The sequence below is a fragment of the Falco peregrinus genome, chromosome 9 (assembly GCF_023634155.1).
Source record: "Falco peregrinus isolate bFalPer1 chromosome 9, bFalPer1.pri, whole genome shotgun sequence".
In the NCBI taxonomy this organism is placed as follows: domain Eukaryota; kingdom Metazoa; phylum Chordata; class Aves; order Falconiformes; family Falconidae; genus Falco; species Falco peregrinus.
Genome location: NC_073729.1, coordinates 9,029,643 through 9,052,595, shown reverse-complemented (window position 1 = coordinate 9,052,595; position 22,953 = coordinate 9,029,643). Strand labels below are relative to the sequence as shown.

Below are 22,953 nucleotides of genomic sequence, written 5' to 3'. Positions count from 1 at the left end.
GGGTTGGGGGGGAAACCAAGCAGCCTGCCACTTCATCCACGCACCGGCCCCCTGTTTAAAAAGTTTGAGGACCCCTGATCTAGTCCAACACCTTGCTAAAGCAGCTTCACCTAGAGCGGATTCAGCTGCAGTAAAGTACTCATGCAAAAAAAGCAGTAAAGAAAAATTGCATAGAAAAGTCAGTTGATATCACCTGCATGGTGAAGAGACACACTTATGTCACTAAAATTGACATATCTTGGCAAATTGTCTTTTAGAACTCAGTTTTTCTTTTGCTGAAAACAAACCAGTTTGGCTTATTTGACATTTAGGGTAGCTTTGAAATGGGAGGCTTAAATAATCACTTAAAATATTGACCACAATGATTTTTATCAAGCTTTGATGTACACATATGCGTAGTTTTTTCCATTGGATTTTGGATGTGAGAAAAGTGGACTCTTAGAAAACAGCCACATAAAAGAATACTATCTTTTTTTTAGTTTTATGTGTCAGGATAGTATCCCATCTTTTTAGTGGTCCCTTCAGCTTATTTTGCTCTTGAACAGAAGAGCAAATCTTGGAGAACGCATGTAATGTATGCTAACAGTTGTTATTGATCTTATGCCACATTTATATCTTTTTCTCACCTTAATTGCTAATAACTGATTCAGACAGATATAGCAATAAAAGTATTTAACTGGTGAGTGGAAAACATTAAAAAGCTGCTGGCTTCCTGTGGAATGTGCAGTCCTAGACAGCTTGGCCAGCATCAGCAGGTTTCCTTTCTTGTTCCAAGCAAGCCCTTTTCCCATTGGAACAGGCAGTTCTGTAACAGCCCTGTTATCTTGATAATGGAACACTAATAGTAACAAGACACTGGAGGAAATTATGGAACTTCAATCTATAGAAAAAACACACAAGAACATTGGAGAAGGACAAGTAGACCGGGAGTCTGTGGTTGGCATGGCTGACTCTGCCTCTGGAGTTGCAATCTGCAGGAGATTTTCTGACCTTATTTGTGGCAGAATTGTTTGGAATAAAGTGGTTTAGAGAATGTCCTCATCACCGCGATGGGTCTGTTAGTACAAGGATTTTTTGTGTCATCAGTACCCAGCTTGCTTTTCAGCATCACATTACAGTTGGCTTCTCAAGCAGTCTGGACTTACTGTGGGTTTGAGTAAATAAGAAGTTTTGTAATACTCCTTATTTTTGCATTAGCTATGCCATTAATGGTTGTAAAAAATGGTGGTTCTGGTCAGACCCTGGGTGGCTGTGCTGCAAACCATGGTAGATATTTTAGCCTATAAACTAAGGAGCATCTCAGAAACTACCCCAAAATGCATGCCAGCAGAGCCACAGGATCCTTAATAAATAACTGCTGTAGCATCAGGTGGAGTAAGTACTGTTCCATTTCATTCACAAGTGACTCTGCTGGCATTTTGGAAATCTTATCATGACATGAAAATACATGTATCCCTCGTTTTGCAAATTATTTCTCAAGTGATTACAATGACAGAGGAAACTGCTACTAAGAGCTGCACTCTATACCACAGAAACATGGGATATAGTCAACAGAAGGGAATGATTTTAGAGGTTACTGCTTCTGCATCCTTGGGATTATGTCCTGGCCTATATCCATATCATCATATCCTCCCTTCAGCTGCAGCACAACATTCCTATTAAGATAACAGGATGAAGGCAAAATAAATCGTGATACTGGGCTGTTTCTTTGACAGTATGCAGCAATGTTTTGGCCCATCTTTTGGCCATTTAACTGGATATACAGGGCTTTTACCATGGCTGAAATTAAATTTACAAATTTTGCATTGTTACCAAATTACTAGGAAATAACTAGGAATTAGTAATGATTCTTTAGATTACCCGAGGTCTTAGAAGTATCCTAAGACAGTTTTGCTTAAATAATACTGAGGCCAGTAGAGAAACATTTGTAGATTTTTTTTTAATATCAAAAGCAGATTTGAAAATTGTATTTGACATATTTGCTATTAAATATATTTCAAGCTTAGAAAATATTTCCATAATAGAACTGCGCTTTAATATTGAGAAAAGTTTATTCTTTCTTTGGAATAGCTTTTGGGTGGCCAAAATGTCCATCATAGCTACAGTGTTTGCAAGTAACACACAGTGCACTTACTGGGTTCTCATGTGTGCTGATGGATGAGCTCCGTATCAAGCTCTGCTTAGTCAGACATGCCAGAACCTGAAACATACACCTAATTCCCATAAGATATCTCCCTTTATATAGCACTGGGCTCTGATAAAATTTGGCTGTGGATGTGAAAGAGCAGCAGTAGGGAAGCAGAGTTTATTTTTTCAGGATCATGACTAGACTGATTGCATTTTATAAAATGAAAAGCAGCCTGGAGTTCTGTCTTCACATGGCATAGTACTTCTAGAAGTCTTGATGGCTAATTGTCATTTGGGCTTGTTGAAGCTTAATTGACTTTTCTTCTCACAGATATCCACATTTCTAGAAAGCAGAAATGACCATGACTGCCAACAAGAATGCCAGTGTCAACAGCAGAGCTGGCGGGAGTAAAGTGCCTCAGGACACTCTGGATAGGTAAGTGGTGAACTGCAGGCTTTGTAGATTCTGAGAAAGGTTTGTCTGTGTTTGGAACAAAATCTCTGTTCAAAGGTAAGCGACCTCTATTCTGACAGAGAGAGTGCTTTGCTGGACTGAAAGTAATTTTTTTGTAGGGGTTGGAGGAACCGAGGTATGACAAAAGGTCTGCTTCTGGCATATTTCCGTTGAGCTATTTCAGCTCACCAGCAGGTTATGATGAAAGTGATGGCAAGGAAGGACCTGTGTGGAAGGCACTGTGTAGGCCTCAGGAGGTTTGGGCTAAATTTCTTTGCCATATGACTGCATATCAGCTTGTCTCCATTGCCAATCTCCAGTTTGTATTTTGTATTGGCATCCGTCACATTTTCTCTGCTGTTACCTGTCTTGACAGACAGTGGGCAGAGACTTGCCTCCTGTTGCAGGTCAGGCAGTGGGTGTGAAAGGGCTGAATGTACAGGGCTCATCTCTGTTCTTTGCTTATCTCCTTTCTGTAGCTTTAAAGTCATTGACAAAGTAGATCAACTTCATCATTCATAGCTAGGGGAAAACTGTAGCCAAGGACACCACCTTAAGTCCCCAAGCCTGGCAATCCTGAGGGAATCAGTCTGTTTAGACTAGACCAGAAAACAGTGTGCTTGCAAATTTGTGCATGTTTACTTGTGGCTAAGAAACGCTATCCTAATAAAGTTCCAGTCCATCAGAAGGCTGTGATGCAACTGCACGCAGTGATGCAGATGCCTGTAGCTGCAGATACCTTTCACTCCTGAATTAGTGCAGTTAAATGGCAAGAAGGGTCGAGTCGGTTATTGCTCCCTTGTCCTTCAGTTTACATTGATCAAAGGCAGTGTTTTGAGGACAGGAAGTATTCTTTGGACAGCTGTGCTTTGGAATATCGCTTTGGTGTGCAAGTAAACAACTCACCTGCAGCCAACAGTTTCACATACCTGTGTCAGAAGGAGTCTTGTTCTCAGCCACAGCCTTTACAAAGTAAAGCTGACTGATTCAGCCTGTGGCTCTCACACAGGACAAGCCCATCAGCTGCTCTTGTTCTGGGGCTTACACTTGCAAAACCCTCACTTAAATCTGTAGTCCCTCTAGGGCAGCCTCAGTGTGCTTTGGGAAGGTTTAAACTACTATCGCATTAAAGTACCTTTATGAATTAACTGTTTGAACACAGGAGCAAAGCTCTAGACTTTGGATGTCAAGTTAGTGAGTGGAGCAGAAAGCCACAGAAACTGCAGGTTCTGTCTTCCAAATATATGAAGTGTCTATTGATATATTGCTCTGTCCTTGCTGTACCATTTTGTCCAGCTCTCCAGGGAATTCTTGCATGGGTATATTGTCCTATTCTATTCTGAGGGACTGTTCTATAGTGTCTTACACAGTAATATTCTGATGTCTTAATTTTTCTTGTGTTTTGGCTCAAAACAAGACTCTAACCCCCTTATAAACAGCATAGAGGAGGAACATGTAAATAACTTGCACTGACCTTACAGATTTCTGTACTGCAGTAATACCTTTATGCTAGGTATTGGATATAGAAACAAGGAAGGTTCTCTTTGCCTTACGAAGTTCAACAAGTAACTCCATAGAGGGAAAAAGCAGTGGAGGTCCCGTTTGTTAGGTGCTTTGGGATAGGAGCATGGGTTGTACCAATGTCAATGAAATGCTCCAATCACTTTGGCCAGGCCAGGTGGCATCTGTTCTGGCCACACCTGATGGAGGGAGGGTACCACACCTGATAAGCTGTACCAGGGTTACTCCTAGCTGACAGCACTACAGTATGTGCATAGAAAGGGTATATTGGGAGAATTTTGCTGTTTCGAACACATAGTAAAGACTGTGATTCAGGTGAGATTCACAAAATTACTGTTTGATTTTGTCCACTTGAAAATGAAGGGTCAGAGGCAAAAAGTTCCTGTGTTGGCAGCTCTCAGGTAGAATAACTGGTGTGGATGGAGAAGTTCAGACAGAGAATTTGAGAAGTGTTGGCTTTGATCTTAGCAGGGAGCTATAGGTCAACTTCAAAGTGATGTTGAATACTGGCTTGGTTTGGCTTACCTGCCATTGTATTCTGAACTTTTCCAAGCCAAACAATGGAAAAGGGAAAATATAAATTAAATCCTGAGATTTTTCAGGATGGAAGCAATGGAAGAGATTTTTTTTGAACAGTTGATTTCTCTTCTGTTTTTTTTAAAGGAAAGCCTCGTTTTAATGGCACATCTCTGTTTTCCTTTTAAATAAACATTTAAATGTTGGATTTGTTCTCAGTTTCAGTTGTCCTTCCCTATTTTGTGCACATATGGCTGCCTCTGCATTGCCTCTGTATCTAATAACTTATTTCTGTCTTTCAGCTCTCTGCCATACCTTCCCACTTATCTACACATATTATTGAATCACAGTAATCTCAGGAAATTCCCAGGCAATTTTCTTGAGTTGGATGAAACCGCCTCATCCTGATTACCAAGGGATAGGTTGGCTTACAAAGTAGCAGTGAATTAATAACCCAGAGCCTTAGGTGGAACCCCTACCCTAGTCCTGTCTCTGCTAGTGACCTCCTTTGTGGCATTGTCACACTCTTCCCATGTCTAAATCTTTCTTTAGGCTGATTTGCATTTCTTCCTCCTGGTACTGTTCTCCTTTCACGTTCTCCTTTCCCTTCTTAAATTGTGCAGTTGACTAAAGATATAGATAACCAGCATCCATTCTAGTGTCTTTTATTAAGGATATGTTAAGGCTGTGTTAAAGCTCAGCAGAAATGGACTCTATATTCTTGTACACTTCCCAATTTGTTAGTTTGTGCATTTGACATCTCTTAGTACAAAACAGGAAAAATATAAAGGGGGGGGGGGGGGCAGAATGGCTAGAGGAATTTCTAGAGAGATATTCATATCTAGATATTAAAACCAGATCCATAATGATATCTGGCATTTTCAAGTTGTTTATCATCCTTCCATCAGTGTGGACAGATTGGTGCTGGGAACTTGGGTCTAGACTTCAGTGAACTTGGGTCTAGACTTCAGTGAACTTGGGTCTAGACTTCAGTGAACTTTGGACCTACTCTTTTGTTCTAAAATCTTTTCCATTCTCAATAGCTTAGAAAGTACTGTCAGGTACTAAGTTATTGGATAATAACTGTCAAATAAACTGTCTTTCCTTATCATCACCATCTGTTTTGATTAGAATTTGTCAGGAAAAGATTTTGTAATTACAAGTATAGACCTGAAGCTAAGGAAAATCTTTGAGTTGCACTTGTGTGACAAGTGAGGAGATGAATAGGTTGTCATGCACCAGTTCTTCATCCATTATTTTGCCTTATGTAATCTTCTTCATCTGTCTGTGTGAAATCCTGTAAGAGGATGTTATTTGAGTCAACCATGAGGATTCTTTGTTTTAGTCAGACTGTAAATCAGTGGAGTAAGTGCTGGCATAATAAAATTTTAAGACTACAGGATTTATTGCAAGCATGTTAAAAAGTCACTTAAACTGAACAGTCATTGTCTTTGTTTAGTATGGGATTTGACTGGAGATTTGGAAATCTGCACTTTCTCTATAATTTGTAGGAGTAGAGTTTCAGTAAGTACTGATACTGGCATAGCACAGGTATATTAGCCTCGTGGTGGCTAAGACATCTTTTTAGTGTTATTTCTTGTCAGTCCTAGTTTTGGTGGGGTTTATTTTTGCAAGACTGTTCAGTTGGACTTGATCTTAAAGGTCTTTTCCAACCTAAGTTATTCTATGATTCTAAGACGAAAGGTGTGTTTCAGTGATAGTGTCACTACCTGGTTCAACCTTTTGTGATTTCTCATGGGTCAGTAAAAAAGATCAGTAAAGTCTATAGAAGTCTTTCTAATTACTTTGGTTATGAATCAGACCCATGTAGATCATAGATTTAAATTTTAATAATAAAAATCTTCAGTGGAAAGGAAGTGCCTACAAGTAAGCATATATACCACTGCATGCTTTGAAAGCATCAAGGTTCTTGCAGTAACTAAGATTCCCTTGGTCCTCACCAGAGTGTGGATCCACTGGCGTGAGGTACCACAGCTGTTTTCCCACCAGCATTGTGCTAATGGCAGTTTAGGAAATGAGGGAGAGACAGAGAGCAGGGTGAGGACATTACTTTGGAGGATAACCATGAGTCTCACCTGAGAAACTGGTTGTGGGATTCACAGGTTTCTGCTGTGAGCACAGGAGGGGAAAACATTTGGATCTGAAGAAAGTGATTTAAATAAACATTCAGACTAAAGCATTCTTTCTGAAATTACCTGAGGTTCATTCAGCAATTGTTACAAATGGAGATTTTTGTGTGTCTTAGGTGCAACAAATTTAATTGTGCTCTGAATAGAAAGATTGTAGGAAGATGACAGGGGTGGTTGAAGGTATGGAACATTTTTGCTACAAAGCAGGAATAGATTGACTGGGACTCTTTCATCCTGAAAAACAAAGGATTGGAAGGGAGGAAGGGGTAATAGAAGTGTCTGAACAGAGATGGTAAATAGGGAAAAAAATCTCTTGCCATTTAAGAATTAATCATATGAAACTAGAAGAGAACAGTTTGAAAATCAGTTGAAAAGAAGGCACTTCTCTGAAGCATCTTTTTACACTACGGAACTTACTGCTATAGGATGTTGCAGTCCGACAAATTCATGGAAGAAAAATCTACCAAAGGCTTTTGGCCACAAAAGCAAAATCTGTAATATGTCAACAGACTGTTCAGCTGGTGAAGTAGCACTGCATGCTCCTCTTGCTCTTACGCTCTTCTTTAGGCGCCTGCTAACTGACACGGTCAGTGACAGAGCCTGGACTAGAACTGTGCAAGCCAGAGAGGACATTCTGATGTTGTTTGGAACAACAGTCAATTATAGGAAGCAAGTATTAGAGATTTTGCGAAAGGGTCATTATACTTACGAAATGAGACTTTCTGGCTTTCAGTGAACTTCAAGGACACAATTTTAATCCTTCCTTGTGAGTCACTGAGGTGAACGCCAAGGAACAGGAGGTTAGGAAAGCACCTTACGCATAGCTGAAAGCAACTTCTTAGCAATTCTGGCAGGAAGCAGCTCTGTGAAATCTTACTAGCCGTTCAACGGGAGACAAAGGAGCCCATAGCATGCTTGCAGCTAGCGCATGACCCTTTTGCATCAAATGACTACTTGGTTTGATTGCACCATGCTTAAGAGGATCAGCGTAACTCTGAGGAAACCTTAAGAGAACAGAAGTCAAAGAAAAGGTGTAGTTGTGTTTGTAGCTCTCTCCCCCCAGTGTGGCTTGCTTTCCCTTAGCAAATGAGTTAACGTTTATCTGGAGTCTTTGTGTTTTATTGCAGAAACTTTGTTTGAATTTGTTTGAATTATAACTTTGTTCTAATCTTGAGTTTGCTCCAGTGCAAAGGTAAGTGTAGAAATGGCACTACTAGCTCTGACTTAAAAATCACCTCAACACTGTACTGTATGAAAAGCGGCATACAGTTATGTCTATGAGGTCATGCTCTACTTAACAGAATATAGGTTTCAAACTTGTAGTCTGTTTAGTCTAACAGGGAAAAGGAGGAAAAAACTCTGAACAAAATAATTATATATTAATGTATCATTGTATCTTAAAATTGCAACTTTATTTGAGGTGCTAGATGTGACTAGCGCCAGTCCAGAGCTGAAAAATGTTTAAAGTGTGGCTACATAACTTCTGCAAATCATTCTATGTCTTCCTCTCTGGCTAATATGCCATCTTGTAACTGGGGATCTCAAAGTGTCTTACAGACTTAACTTGAGCCTTTTCATCTATTGTAGTGTGCTACTGGAGTACAGGAAGGGTTTGTTTTTAGAGGAGCCCATCGATCTACAGTTTTTATCAGAGGGTGTTGCATGAGGTGTAAGTAATTTCAGAATTTGGAGATACAGACTTCTTCCAATGTAGTTGTAAGTGATGGGCTTTCCCTTTACCTCCAACATTTTCTGTGGTGCAGGCTCTGCCTGACCTGAGTCCCACCTTGCAAGCTGGATGCAGAGCTAGAAATAGTAGAACTGTGCTCCTGCCATGTGTGTTGCCCTGATAGAGGCAGTGTTGGAATGAGAAACAGAATAAATCCATTTTTACTGTAGGATAGGATTTAAAAATCAATTATCTAATTAAAAATATTTAAAAATATGAGCAGTGTCTTTTTGGACAGAACATATTGCTGTACACAGGTTTACTTAGACATTGATTTGATGTACTTTCATGACTAATAGCTTTTGGCTAAATGTCTGTTAATCTGGAAAAAATTGCATATATTAATAACTATTTTTGTAAAAGGCATACTTAATGTAGACAAAACTAGGGATATATTTTGATTAATTAAGCAATATATGCACTTTACAATATATCTCAGAATAATGTCACTACAGTTATTCTCAATTTCTTGGAAAGCAAGTAAAGGTGATTGTGCTCTAATTTCTTACAGAACAGTACAAAGTCTGTCCCATGTGAAGCACATTTAAAATGTGTGCATATGAGTTTCACAAATCAAGACTTAAGAGTGAGCTTTTGAAAGCTTAAGCATATTTGTATACCATTTACAGTGAACAAAAATCAAGTTTACTGTATTTTACTAGTATTTATTGTATATTATTATTACTAGTATATATTGTATATATTGTAGCTTATTAGTAATATGTATAGAAGGACTGCCTGAAGAGCTAGAACAAACATCTTTTTGGTTTAATGTCTCTGGGCTTGATTTGGGAAGATAGCCAAAGCAAAAACCCATCCTGGTTATGGTTGTGCAAAAGTACTGTGAGTCTGAAGAAAGCTATTCTTTGAGGCTATGTGTCTGAGGAGAACTATGTCATGTGAGTTTTGGTACGGATTGGGTTTTCTGATGTGAGCTGTTGTCTTTCCACTCAATCTGCACAGGAAGGGTGACATCCTCAATGAGCTGGAGATTGTCCTCCACCTGAACAATCGTGATTTAATGACATGATGAATTGAGGGTGCTGATGCATCCTGTTGCAAGGCATCAGAAATCGGTGCTAGCACAGGATTACATCTGCAAATTCCTGTGAACACTAAGTCGCAAGTTAAGTTCCTCAGCTAATAACATTCATAAAACTTCTCTTTTCTAAATACATCTAGTTGAATCTTTGAATCAAATACACTCTTGCTTGGTTAAAGCTAAAATCTGATCTCCGAGTTGCATCTTTCTCCTTGCCTGGGAGGAATTGAGCCGGGTACCCACAAACCTCTAAATATGGGCTTTGGTTTTTATCTCCCAGGAGTGTGTGAGGCCATTCCTGCTGTCACCAACAATTTGTCAGCCCCATTAATCTATCATGTACTGAGATATATTTTCATTGGCTTTGTGGCTCAGACTCTCTTCAGAATTTTAAGTTAATGGGACAGAATTTTAATTGGCATGAGTTAGCTTACCTCCAGTAAAGGCAATGGAGATGCACCGCCTAAACCAAATTACTGTCTGGCCTAATATAACTCTAGAGGTACCCAAGGAGTGTTTCATCTGAATTGTTTATAATTCTTTAAATATCAATTAATATAATTACTTATATTTCTGAACTAAATGAGCCCATGGGGTAGTGTTATGTCCAGTTGTTATCATGAGTCTGGGATTATTCACTGTTGTTATTCACAGGTAAAATCACTGTTGGAAATTCAGAGGGAAGGCTCCTCAGGCTGATGCATTCACTTGCTGCTAGCTAAACCAGAGGCCATATCTGGACCTGTTTCCACAGGGCCTCAGCTTCTGTGTAGCCATCATCAGTCATGTAGATGGGAGGCCAGATGCTCCTCTTCTGGAGCAACAGGTTTTTGCATGTTGTGTGCTTGCATCTTGATTTTGGGGGTTACAGATGACCACAGGAGGGGCAAGGCTGTGGAGGACTGATTTGCAGTGTTAGCAGAACCAGCAGAGTCCTGGGGTTTTTGTATTCGGCTTCCAGTATCCACCCTGATTCTTTTGTTTGGGAACCTGGTAAATAATCGCTGCATTTGTGTAAGCAAACAAACCCTCTCTTGTTTTAGCAACAGTGGTCTTGATGTTTGAGCATGACAGAACGCAGCAAATGTAGGCTATGTAGGAGAAGTATTGCTTGGGGTGGTTACTAGGAAAAGTATTCTTTTGGGTTGGTTACATGTCTCCATCATGCATTCATATCCATGCTCAGCTACTTCATGTGCACATCAAGGTCTTGTGTTTTATTACTGTATTTCTATGATGAAAGCAGAAAAAAAACTGACGTGTAAAATCACTTCCAAAATCAGTCAGTCAAGCCAAATGCATTCAGCTGTACAGAAAATTTATATATTTTTTTTATTTTTAAGTGAAATTAATTCTTGGTCCACATTAATAAATCCAACTAAAATACTTTGTTTCCTTTGAAAAAAGGGTTATGTAGTTGTGGCCTGGGCAGAGGACCAGAAAAATTTTGTCTTAAGAATTGGGGCCTCCAGAATTCTTAAATAAAAGAATGTGCAGATACGTCTGGCATTGGGCTTAAGCAGTGCTCCACTGCTGTCAGTGCTGGAGTGTGTGTGGCAGTGGCACTTGTTTGCTCTGCTGGCTTGTCCTGGGACTGCTCTATTTTTTTTCCCTTTCCACAGTAAATTTTTCATTTCACAGGTGATCTCATGTCAGAAATAAAACCTCTCTGTATAGGGAGAAGTATTATCTTCAGAGAGGCAATGCCTGTGCAGTACTTTTCTCTCAGAGAGATCAGTTTATGGACAAAACTGTAGTGCTTTTTGCTTGCTGTTACATGATTTGTAACAATATGATTTTAACTTAACTCATATAATTTCAATCCTGTTATTGTAACTCTCCAACCCTAATAAAAAAAAAAGTGAACAAAAAACCAAACCCCACAACCCAAACCAATGCCCTTCAGTTTTCTGTTAAACTGTAGGCACTGTCCAGATTTATTGTCAGGTCATTCATCCAGGTGTGGTCCAGTCTGCCTGCACTGACAGATGAATTATCTTGCAACTAATGCAAAAGAGCTGTGTTCACGTCTGGGGCTGGGTGCCTCAGGGGGCAGATAAGGCAGAGGGACACAGAACAGCTCCCTTGCCAGTACTGCAGCAGAACGTGGTGAGGGAGATAACTGCATCCACCATGATGGAGCCCGATCCTACTGTAAGAAAAATATTAACAGTAAGATAACAAAATGTAATTTTTTTGTATTTATGTATTTCATGTAAATATAAGTGTATAGACTATTATATTTATTACATGTCCTGAATTTTCTGAATGGAGAGCATTGTGAAGAAAGCAGTAACTTGGAAATCAAAGAATGCATCTTCAGCTCCCTGTGTTGCTCTAAACCAATGAGGTTTTGGTCTTATTTGAAACTCTGTGTACAATTTTCCCAGTAATTATATTATGTGTGATTGCCATTGTCTTAACATGATTATGATACAGTATTCTCTTATCTCTTACTCTTTCTTTGCTAAGTATGTGAGCAGTATTGCTGTGAGTGATAGAAAAGCTACTTCTTTCCTTTTTGTGAATGGCTGCATTTCAATTACAGGTGAAAAGACTCTCTCTGCCTGGGCTCTACGGTTAGTTGCACAGTTTAAAGGCGTCTCCATAAAACATTGGTTATAGATAGCTACACTGTTCTTCACAATTGGATAAAATTTGCTGTGTGGATGATGTTCCCATCTGTGCTTAATAGGAAGTTTAGTGAAATGTTTGGATGCCAGTTAAGTTTGTGTTACAATGATATGCTGGGGGAAAAATGTTAGTGTGTTTGCTGCTGCCTCTACTGTGTGCTGAATGCTTACCAAAACAACGGAGTGGTGTGTCTCAGTGAAAACCTTTCTCTGCAGGAGGCACGCAGGTGTAGATGCAGAAAACTGCGACAGAGAAAACAGCAGTCTAGAAGTGGCTGATGGTTTTTCACAACTAAAGTTGTGCATCAGGGGGAGATTTGTGCATGGTTTGGCAGGTTAGTAGTTGTCATTTCATGCTTATTTGGGCCTACGAGGTCTTGTTTTCAAGGGGCTCTGGAGGGGGAGGAGTGAGACCGGCTTGGAAAGGAGAGTAAGCTACTTATGCCTAAAGCAGGGAGCTAAGTCTTCTTTTTATACATTTTAAAATAAAAACTTCTTTTGTTCCATCACTTGTGGGGTAGCCTGGGCTGAAACAGCTCCCAGTTTTCCCAGTCAGAGCAGCCCTTGGAGACTGTGTTAGAGCACCAAGGGGCCAGTGGTGTGAGTTCAGCTCATGTGCTCTCCCTGTGTCCCTGCCTCTCCCTACCGCCTGCCCTGGGCAGCAGATGAGACAGGGCTGGGACTGTCACCTCGCTGAGCTGGCAGAGCTCCTGCCAGCTGAGCGTGGCTTAAGGCAAGGAGCTGCTCCGCACTGAACTGCTGAGATGTATTTTCTCGCCAAAAAGATTTGCCTGCTGCTCAGAAATACTAGTGGGAATCCTCTTAGCACTTTAGGAGTTTTTGGGAAAAAACCCGTAGAAAATTTGTTACTTTAAAGAAGAGTTAAGTTTTGCAGTGAACTTGAATAGGAAGAATAGCAGTTCAATAAAATTCTGTTAAGAGTAAGCAATATGCTAGGTTATTTGAGCCATGAGGAGACACTGCTTTTTTTTTTTTTTTTAACCATTGAGGTTTAGAAAACAATACAAATAAACTTCAGCCAAACAACTGTGAAAACCAAAAAACTGATGTGAAATCTATTAGCAAGTATTGTACTCATTTAAAAGCATAAACAACTTGAACTGTGCGGCTGACAATTTTTCAGCAGGTCAGTTCCCAGCAGTGCCAAGCTGCATTTGGTTCTGAAAGGAACAAAAGCTGTTATTTACCCTGTCAGGCTGGAGGTGGGTTTGGGACACGGAGCTCTGGCAGCTCAACTCTGAACAGGATCGTGGGAGGCAAGAGGGTGCCTACTGTCATCAGGAACAGAAACATCAGCAGTGGGAACAAGTCAAAGCACTGATTCAAGTGACCCTGAAACTGGGAAGAGCTTGAACACAGACTTTGTCTTTATTGCTGTCCTTTATCTGGGTAAGTGGCATCAGTGGGGTGCTGATTTCTGATGGTCTGAGGCATAATGTTCCTTTCCCTCGCCCTGCTCAGCAGTGACCTCGGGGCAGTGGATCACACGGCATACTGAAATCTCTTGAAATCTGTTTATCAGGGTTGCAGAAATATTCTTCTAAGCACAGTGGTGTAGAGATACAAGAGAAGAGGGGTTTGTAAGACAAGGTAACAGCTTCTAATTAGATCAAGAGAGAGAACTGAGGAAATAGACCTACTTTTGGATACATTGTTTGGGTTTCCTCAAACAGTTGATGATAGGGGGTGGGTAATTTTCCATTTCTGTTGTTGGCCATTCTGTTTCACTTTAATTTTAGATGTCCCTTCAGGAAGATGCATTACTTATGTGCACTTGTCAGTCAACCAAGTCACTTTTTTTCAGATGTAAGTTGTGTTAACGTATCCCTCCCATTTGCACAGCTTTTTGAGGAAAAAAAAAAAAGCCCTACAATTCTGATTGCATTTTGCTTCGTGCAGCTTCAGATCAACTTTGCTTTATTATTACTTGGAGACCGCAGGAATGTATCTTGGCAAATTACTTCTCATTGTAATTTAATTCTCATGGCACTTTGAATGCTTGTAGATACAGCAAATCATACCTCATCATTAAAATTACATTTTCTATTAGGGTTTATATTTGCTAAAAACACTGGAAACTAACAAGCCTCTTAGAAAGCAGAGAGTTGTAGTTGACAGGTTAGACTAAAAGTGACATTTTTAATGCAATTGTGTTCTGTTCCAGTACAAAGACTACTTAGACTAATGCTGCAATATCTACTTGTTTAATCACTACATTTACATTAGCGTACTCAGTAGTACTAAGACCTGAACTGCTCTACATTTTTGCCGAAAATTATTGCCACAGCATAGTTTTGGAAAAGTTTCTTACATCTTTCTAATGCTTTTATTGCTCTGAATGTAATGAATAAAAGCAATGAGCAAGATACTTGTTAAAACATTTACAGGAGTCCTCATCAATGCAGTAACAGAAAACCGGAGCAGAAGTCTCATGTGAATTTGGGTTTTGGGTGGTGGTAAGAAGTGAGACAGAAGTCCACAAGGCATAAAATGTAGTAGCCATGTGCCAAACATTTTTCCATCATAATGCAAATATTTCAGTTTTTCTGGAGGAAGTTGTCCTTGGCAATGAAAATCTGTTGCCTTCTGGATGAGGAAGATGTTGGCAATCTCACTGCAAAGACCAACAAAGATACAAGTCATGAGTATTACTAATGATGTTTCAAGTTCTATGAGTATCTGTCCATTAGGAGCTGGCCTAAGACCTTTATCTCTTTTCACTTGAGCTGTTGAAAAGCCATCAGTATGGAAGAACAATTTCCGTTCTGTGCCCTAATCAGTCCGGATTTGAATCAGTGTTCAGAAATGAAAGAGTTTTCTCGTACCAGTTTCCTGCACTGTTTAGTTATCCTAAAAAGATATTTTCCACTTGAGCAGAACAGAAAATTAAAAGAAGACAGCAGAATGTGTAAAGAGTAAGATTGAAGGGAAGATCTGAACATAATGAAATAAAGGTAAGTAAAAGAATTATTTTGGGCTTCTTCCCTGGTTAGGAAAATAGTTTGTCCATAAAGCCAGAGCAAAGAGTGCATTGATGTTGCATCCTCACAGTCTGTTCACAGAGTTTATACTTTAAATAGCGTAATAGCTGTTCACCAGGTGATATTGTGTACAGAAACTGAGAATTAAGTGCTTGATTCAGTCTCCACACTGAACGTCGCCCTTATATTTGCACTTGAGGAACGTTAACGGCAAACAGCCTTTAAAAGCAAATGAAACTGTAAGCATTTTCCTGCAAGCAGGAAAATAGGAGCTAATGGAAATACACAGGTGGCATCCATATTATTACAATATATACATGCAAAAAATGCCCATAGTGCCTAGGAGACTTTAAGCAAGGGATGTGTCAGTGAGAGTTCTGTAGGAAAGCAACAGGTCGTGGTTATTCGAGTGTTGCTATCAGCACAGAGCCAAGGACTTGCAAAAGTGTGCCTGTAGGCTTTAGCTATGCATAGGACTTTCTAGCAATCCATCTTTATCTTTTGTATTAGATGGGACTTTTTCAAAAATTTTGTCACTATTCACATCATGTACTCTGAGATTATTTCCATTTTGGCCATTTTATATATTCCTGTATATAGAACTGGCCCTAAAACAAGGCCCGAAAATACTGGTGTGCCACAAGGGTATGTAATAAACATCCACCCCCTGGCGCTGTTGAACAGCAGGCAGGAAAGTGCAGGCACCTTGTAGGGTGAACTTCCGTGCTGAAAGCACAGCTAAATACAACAGTTGTAAAAGATACGATGTTCCTAATAGTCAGATGCCACTTTTTTTAAAAAAAACAAACAAACAAACCACTTTTTATTTATTTATTGAGCCAATTCACTAAATTCTGTCACAGTTCCTGATGAGCTTTAATCCATATGTATTAATATTTTATTACAAGGGAGCTGTAGAAAAACCCTGGAGTAAATCAAAAGGATTAATTTGTTTTCCTCTTAACCATAGAAAGAAATGGTTAGGATTGCAAAATAATGTAACTTCTTCGGCATAGGCTGTCCACAATACTATGGCTGTACAGCAAGTACACCTTTATGACAAACAATTAACAGTAGCTAATAGATAGAACTGGTATTTTGCATTTTGGATTCATAGAGTAAGCCTATTTTGCATCAGAATTTCTCAGAGGTAATCTTTTACTGGGTAGCAACATAACTATTTGAACTGTGAAAACTGAATGTAGTGCCGTGACGGTAGCATGGAAATGCTTTGTGTTTCAAATTCTGCTAGAAAAACCTCAGAAATTGGTTTTTTTCAGGTAATGCTGGCCGGCAGGTGGACTGTTGGTACAGGAGACGTCTAGGGATTGGGATGGGGTAGTATTGATGATGATCAGATATGGGTAGTGTTGGTTAATCCTCCTGTTAGCACAGCATAGGTAACTCCAGCCGAGTCCCCTTTTTTCTGTGCAGCGGGCTGCATGCCCAGGGAAGCAGCAGAATGGCTGTGCAGCAGCTGAGGCCATAAGAGGACTCGTCAGTACAGACAATTGAACAAATGCCCAGTAATCAGACTACTCTCACATGAAACCTCTACTCCCTTCATCTGCTGCTGATTTGGAAAACCACTTTATGTCAACATAGGCAAACAGCGGAGATGGCAGATAGCCTGTGTCCGTTTGAAGCTGTTGGCAGAGACCTGAAAGCATTTTAATGTGGATTTTTAACCTCTCCCTTTCCTGTCAAACAGTTCTGTCACCCATGTGGGCTTGAAGATACGTGTTGTCTGGCAGGCTTGTTCATTCTGTATGTGGTTTGGTACCTGATACAGCAGCTATGATTTCTTTAGCAACAGGCAGTTGGATTGCCTTAGTTAAGAGGTTCAGGAAGAATTGTAAAATGTTGCTCCTTGCAACTTTAAAATAAAAACCCAAACAAAACTAGATTTTTTCAAAGGCATGAGCAGCCAGGATGAAACTTCTGGCTTGCCAGATTTCTCACACACCTGTCCCTTCGAAGCCAGCATGTCGGATTGCAGAGAAAGGCTTTGCTACTGTTAGTTTCGTTAAACATTAATGCCGGTTTCCTCCCTTTAAGTATACAAAGAGACAAAGGTTTGACAGACGCACTCAGACGGTGTGTCATTTGTTGCTTGACAAGTGAAGCAGGCAGCATGCAGGAAGCACAGAGGCTACGGCAGGGCGCGGGTGGCTGAGAGCAGAATTCCTCCGTCTCCATTCTGCATCTTTCCAGGAGGGAAGAGCTTCTAAGTAAGTCTGGGATTGGTAGGCTGAAGCAATCTCAGTGATGAGTAGTTGTGTGCTTGTCAGAGGCATGAGAGAAGGAAACTAAATAAAGTAGAAGTGAAGAGCATGACGTGCCTTAGCACTGAACTCCTTAATGTCCTTTCTCATAACCAGTTTTGCAGTAAGTGGGCTTTTACTCACAGACAGGAACTTGATGCCGGTCTTCAGCTTACTAAAGACAGCGATAGGAGTAGCTTTAATTTCTAGTTTGCAGCTGTGGTATAGGACAAGGGACTTTGTGGGTCTATAATTTTTACAGCCCGTTCTTTTCCTGTTCTTCCCATGCCTCTCTTGCTCTCAGATAGAACGTAACTTCTCTGCTTGGCTAAATGAATGTTACTGTCTATTCTGATAAGATTCCATGTTTTCCCCCTTTAATTCTTAAAAAATGATTTTTAAGTTATGCAGCAGTATTCATACCCATGCGTTCTGCCACTGCTCTCTCCCCCCCCTGCCCAGATACGCCCCTGGATGACAGTGTATATGAGGAATGACATCCTTTATTTCCTGGCATACTTGCGACGCATACTTTGGACATACTAAACTAAATTTGGTTTTATTGTATAGAAAGTGTTAGTACATTAGAGAGAGCCCATACTTATATATACTTAGGCTGAATACGGCTTACAACAACTGTGCTTTTCTAAACGCTGGCCAGCTGCCGAAATGGAAACCCAGTGGTAAATGCAGTGCTCCTGGCACACTTTTGTGTGTTGTGTTGGTTTTGATGCCTGGTTTCAGTTGGGTTTTTTTTAATACGTTTTCGAAGAAACTTACTTTCTGGGGTATGAGACAGCTTGAGATTTTTTTCCACTGAATAAATCGCAGAAGTCTTACAGGTTTGTGCTTTTCAAGAAAACATCAGTATTGCGGGCCAAACTCTGTGAGGCTCTGAGGGATATAACTTAAGGTCAGAATCTGGACTTCAGTTTGCTGCTTCAAATATTCATTAGTTGAGAGCCCATGGGTTACTGCAAGGAGGTTGTTGTTAGTTTTTCTAGTCTTTAGAGAGCAAATATTTTCACAGCTGATGAGCTTATAACATTGATAGTTGCTTTTTCTTGCTGCCTTATACACAGATGTTGGTATTGCCTCATTTGCTCTGTAAGGCTTTCATTTTATTGATGCTTTGCCTGATGCTATCTATGTATCTTCCTGTAGGGATGTGAGGTTTATTTCTGACTCTGTCCTGAAAGGAAAGGATGGGGGATAGAAGAAATGTCTATTTGCTTTCAGTTGCTGTAAGTTAAATGTTTAGTTCCCTAAATTAAGTAGAACTTCCAGTTCCTTATTACTGTGCAGCACTCCTGTTAACATGTCAGTGGTAGCAAAATGTTTTCATCCTCAGGGTTATAATGCATGCAAATTCTCTCATAAGATTTTAAAAGTAGAAAGGTATTGGCCAGCTCCTTATAAAACCTAATAGGCCAACAAAAGAGTATAAAACTAAATCTGCACTTTTATAAGAAGCCAAGGTCTTGTGAGAATGAAATGCTTATAAAGGATATATAAATTCCCAAATATTATCCTGATTCCAAATCTAGGCTTAAAATCCGACAGCTCTTGTAGGTGTGGTGGTGAAATGTGGTCTGGGAGGCTCATTTCAGCTGGATGAGTAATGTACACGTTTACGTTACCCTTGATCATGGTGAAGAAAGTGATGGGGAGTGTCTTTCCCTGACCTAACTGTGCTCCTGTTGACAGTTAGGGTTAGCAAAAAGCAGAGAGAAGCCAGTGGCTGAATCTTTTGGAAAGTTTCTTTTAGATCATGATTTTGAATATTTAAACATTGCTTAAGCACTGGCTGATCGTTCTTTTGTTAATATTCAGTGAAACTGAATTAGGGCCAGATGTAGCCTTTGGTCAAGTTAAGTATCTTGTCTGGACTCTTAGGTAAATAAGCATGATAGCAACAAGCATTGCAAATCATAGCTTGGGGGTTTTTTTCCTTTTTCTTCTTTTATTTTTTTTATTTTTCTTTTTTCTTTTTTTTTTTTTTTCAGTTTGTGTCTGCCAAAATGGGGAATAAATAGATCAAATACTTTTTCAGAGCTGTGTTCAACTGAAAAAATCACCCTGACAACTCTTGTCTGGCAAAGTCTTTCATATGACACTCAGTTGTAGGTTTGCCCAACACATTTCCGTATTTTCCTGCCTTGTTTAGCTAAACAAAGTAGAACAGAGCATACAGTAACCAGTCAAATATAGTAACCTAATTTAATTTTCAGTGCAAATGTTATTTAGACTGAAACTTTGTTCTTCGTAAGTGTGCATTTGCACCAGGTCAATACCTGAAATCTTCCTATAATAACAGTTTTTGCATCAGTTTGCATCTGTAGCAACTTCTTTGAAGTAATTCTTGATTTGTGCTGAAATAAGCCAGAAGAAAATCAGACCCTGATTCATAGATGTTTAATGACAGTGAATGAAAAAGGGCCATCAGTGAAGGTGTTTTTAGGATTTGGTTTTATTTCTCATTATCTTTTTGATAGATCTATATCTTTTATATATTTGACTGGTAATAAATTAAACTACTTTTTTTCACCCAAGTTGAGTCTGTTTTGCCCATGATGGTAATTGGTGACTGATCTCTCCCTGCCCTTGTCTCAACTTGCAAGACTTTTGTTGTATTTTCTCTCCCCTGCCCAGTTGAGGAGGGAGAGTGAGAAAGCAGCTTTGGTGGGCAGCTGGCATCTAGTCAGGGTCAACCCACCACATCTATGCACACTGTAACGTGTACCAAGGGTCATGTTTGTTGTCATAGCTGGAATTTATTTTGCATTCCATAAGGTCAGAGCCACTGAAGAAAATTATGCTGATAAGAGGCCAGGGCTGTGAACCTTCAAACGTTTCCTCCTCCAGAGGCAGGATGCAGCCTTCAAAGATAAGACGTGTCGTATACTCAATTAGCATGCACAGGGCAGACTGTGAATGTCTATTTTTGTTATTTTACCCATAGTTACGTTCTTTTGCTGATACACTCTGTTTTACAGACACTATGAGAGGAGCAAGGGAATATAACTATGGGTGATTGAGCTTGTGGTCTGTTGTGTGGGTTTGGATGGATTGTATATGATGATATGAGGGATATCAGCTCACAACTTACAGATCAGCATAAGTCATAGCAAGCAGTGGCACCTTCTGAAATGCTGTTTGTACCCTCAATCCGTCCTCACACCAAAACTGTGCTGCAAGTCTATACTAGTTGTTTCTTCTGAACATAGAAAGTATTACATATTACTTGAGCATGTATTTCTGGTATTTGAGAAAGCAGCAAGTGTCATGTGTTTCCTTCCATCTCCCTTGCTTCAGTATATCCACAAGTCATATTTCACTTATCAGCTGGTTCTTCACTTTTCTGCTTTTTCAGGTGCTGAAAAAAAAAATCCTGCATCTAATTTTGTTCTTGCAGTTGTTCACACAAAAGTCATGTGCTGTGAGAGATATTAATAGCGCTTCCCTTTAGAAAATCTGTTATGAATATTTGATTTGTTCTTTAAAACAAAGAAAAAATGTAACTTTGGGGAAACTGTTTTGGCCATCTTCAAGGGTTGTAATGAATGTCAACATATAGGTGAGAGGCAGACTTGCAAAGCTCTGGCAGAATTAGTTCCACAGAGTTTATTGCTTTGAGATTTCAGAGAAGATAAACAAGCATGTTGAAAAATCACCTGTGCTTTGAAAAAGCAAAGCTGAGAGCTTCCATGTGTGCTGGAGCTTCATTGGACATGCTGGAGCATGTTTAGACATGCTGCTAAAGAACAAGTTTCAAGGACTGGCAGTTCTTAAACAGACAAATAGAGCTTGTGCATTCTGCCTGATTTAAGAAAATGCTGTAATTTGCTGTGTTGCCACACTTTCTCCAACAAAACTCCCAAGATCTTAAGAAAGCAAGTGAGACTAAAGCATGCTGAACTGTTTCCAGAACATAATAAAAATACATAATTGGAGTGGAGATATAGCAGTTGAAATATCTATTGCATAAATTTTTACTCAGAACATGTTATGGGAAAATAGTAACTATGAGGGAGGCTTCCATTTTTCAACTTTGAATTTTATTTTATTTTTTTAAAAGGAGAATAAGCAATGGTCCAGTGAAACCAATGTACTGTACTTCAGTGGAAAAGAGAGAATGGTGCTCTCTGATATTTCGTTTCTTGCTTTTGATTTCTTTCCATGTGCAATGAGCTTCTGGTTGCTGTGATGGAAGGTACAGCTCAGGCTAGTCAAATCTTCTGTGCTTTGGGTAGTCATTTCTGTCTGAACACAGGGAATGAAAAAGTCTTAAAGATGGTATTGTTTAAAAACCATCCTGCACTTGCCTTGTAACAGAGCAGAAGACTACCATAAATCTAGAGCAGCAGGAAATCTAGCCCTCTCAGTCTAGATAATTTCACAATTTCCTGTTATCTTCTTCACCCTTCAAAATTTCTTGGCAAAGGCTTGTAACCTAGTGCATGCTGATTGATCACATTTTATTTTACACTCATTAGTCATCATCAGATTTTCTTGCTGTCTTTGCTTTACAGATCCACTCTAATTCAAGTATTTAGGATCTGACTCATCAGCTTTGATTTATTTGCTCTTTTTTTTGTACAGTTGTAGAGCATAGTTGCCACTTCACGTAATTTGCTTTGGCAGAATGACTCCTGAATTTCACTGGTATAAATCAGACATTTTGCTTCTAAGCAGTCAAAACACAGTTCAGCTGCAGTTAGCTGTGTTCCTGCGTACTTCTCCTTATGAACCAATTGCAAAGACCCAGAGCTCTGGAGGGGTTTTACACACAGGAGGAATTCACCACAGCATCTTGCAAATGGGTTCCACGATTGTTATCATTTACTCGGTACTTCTTGGGAGCACAGAAACTAGAGCTTGTAAAAATGGCACACAGCTTGATTTTTTTTTTTTTGTTTCACAGTCCTAGTGGCCTATCATTTTGTAACTAGTTCTGATATGGTCTCAATTTTTATTTAAATGGAAAGTATCAAAATTCCTTGGGGGAAAAAGAAATTCAGAAGTACAAACAGAAAAATAATTGGTGTTTCTATTTTTATTCTATCTTTAAACATTTTGTGATATTTATCCACTTTGATTTTATTGCTTCATTCTTTCTAAATGCTGGGACTTTTCCATCACTAGCACATGTTCATGGGAGTGAGCCTATTTCAAACAGTCTTACAATGCAAATTCACCATTCAGTTTGGGAAAGTATTTTCTGTCTTTGTTTTTGACACAATCCCAAAGTCAACAGTCAAGGGGAGGAGGTTATCTGGAATGCAGATTTTCAGGGGTTTGAGCCATGCTGCTGGTGAGAGCTCAAAAATGTAAAGGGTCTGGTGGAAGAGAGGGGCTCTTGTGTTGCCACTTACATCACTTTCCTTCCTAAGTGAGAGGCAAGATATAACAAGTTGTACTACTTGCTTCATTTCCAAGTTGAATCAGCTCAAAAACCACTTTAGTACTGTGTGCCCAGCACTGGAGTGTGAAAAGTTCACCTCCTTTACTCACC

The 22,953-nt window shown here is 39.6% G+C and overlaps 1 protein-coding gene across 9 annotated transcripts in view; it reads left to right on the top strand.

Moving 5' to 3' along the window:
- Positions 1-22,953, top strand: part of DENND2B (DENN domain containing 2B) — a 178,849-nt gene that overhangs the window by 74,506 nt on the left and 81,390 nt on the right. For 8 of the 9 annotated variants that reach the window (XM_027778347.2, XM_055813737.1, XM_027778348.2 and 5 more), the window contains one exon: positions 2,459-2,563. In XM_027778347.2, coding sequence (XP_027634148.1) covers positions 2,484-2,563 — 80 coding nt within the window. In that variant the 5' untranslated portion in view covers positions 2,459-2,483. Of the gene's footprint in view, positions 1-2,458; positions 2,564-17,302; positions 17,406-22,953 lie in introns of those variants that run through there. The other variant, XM_055813739.1, reaches the window with a different exon arrangement.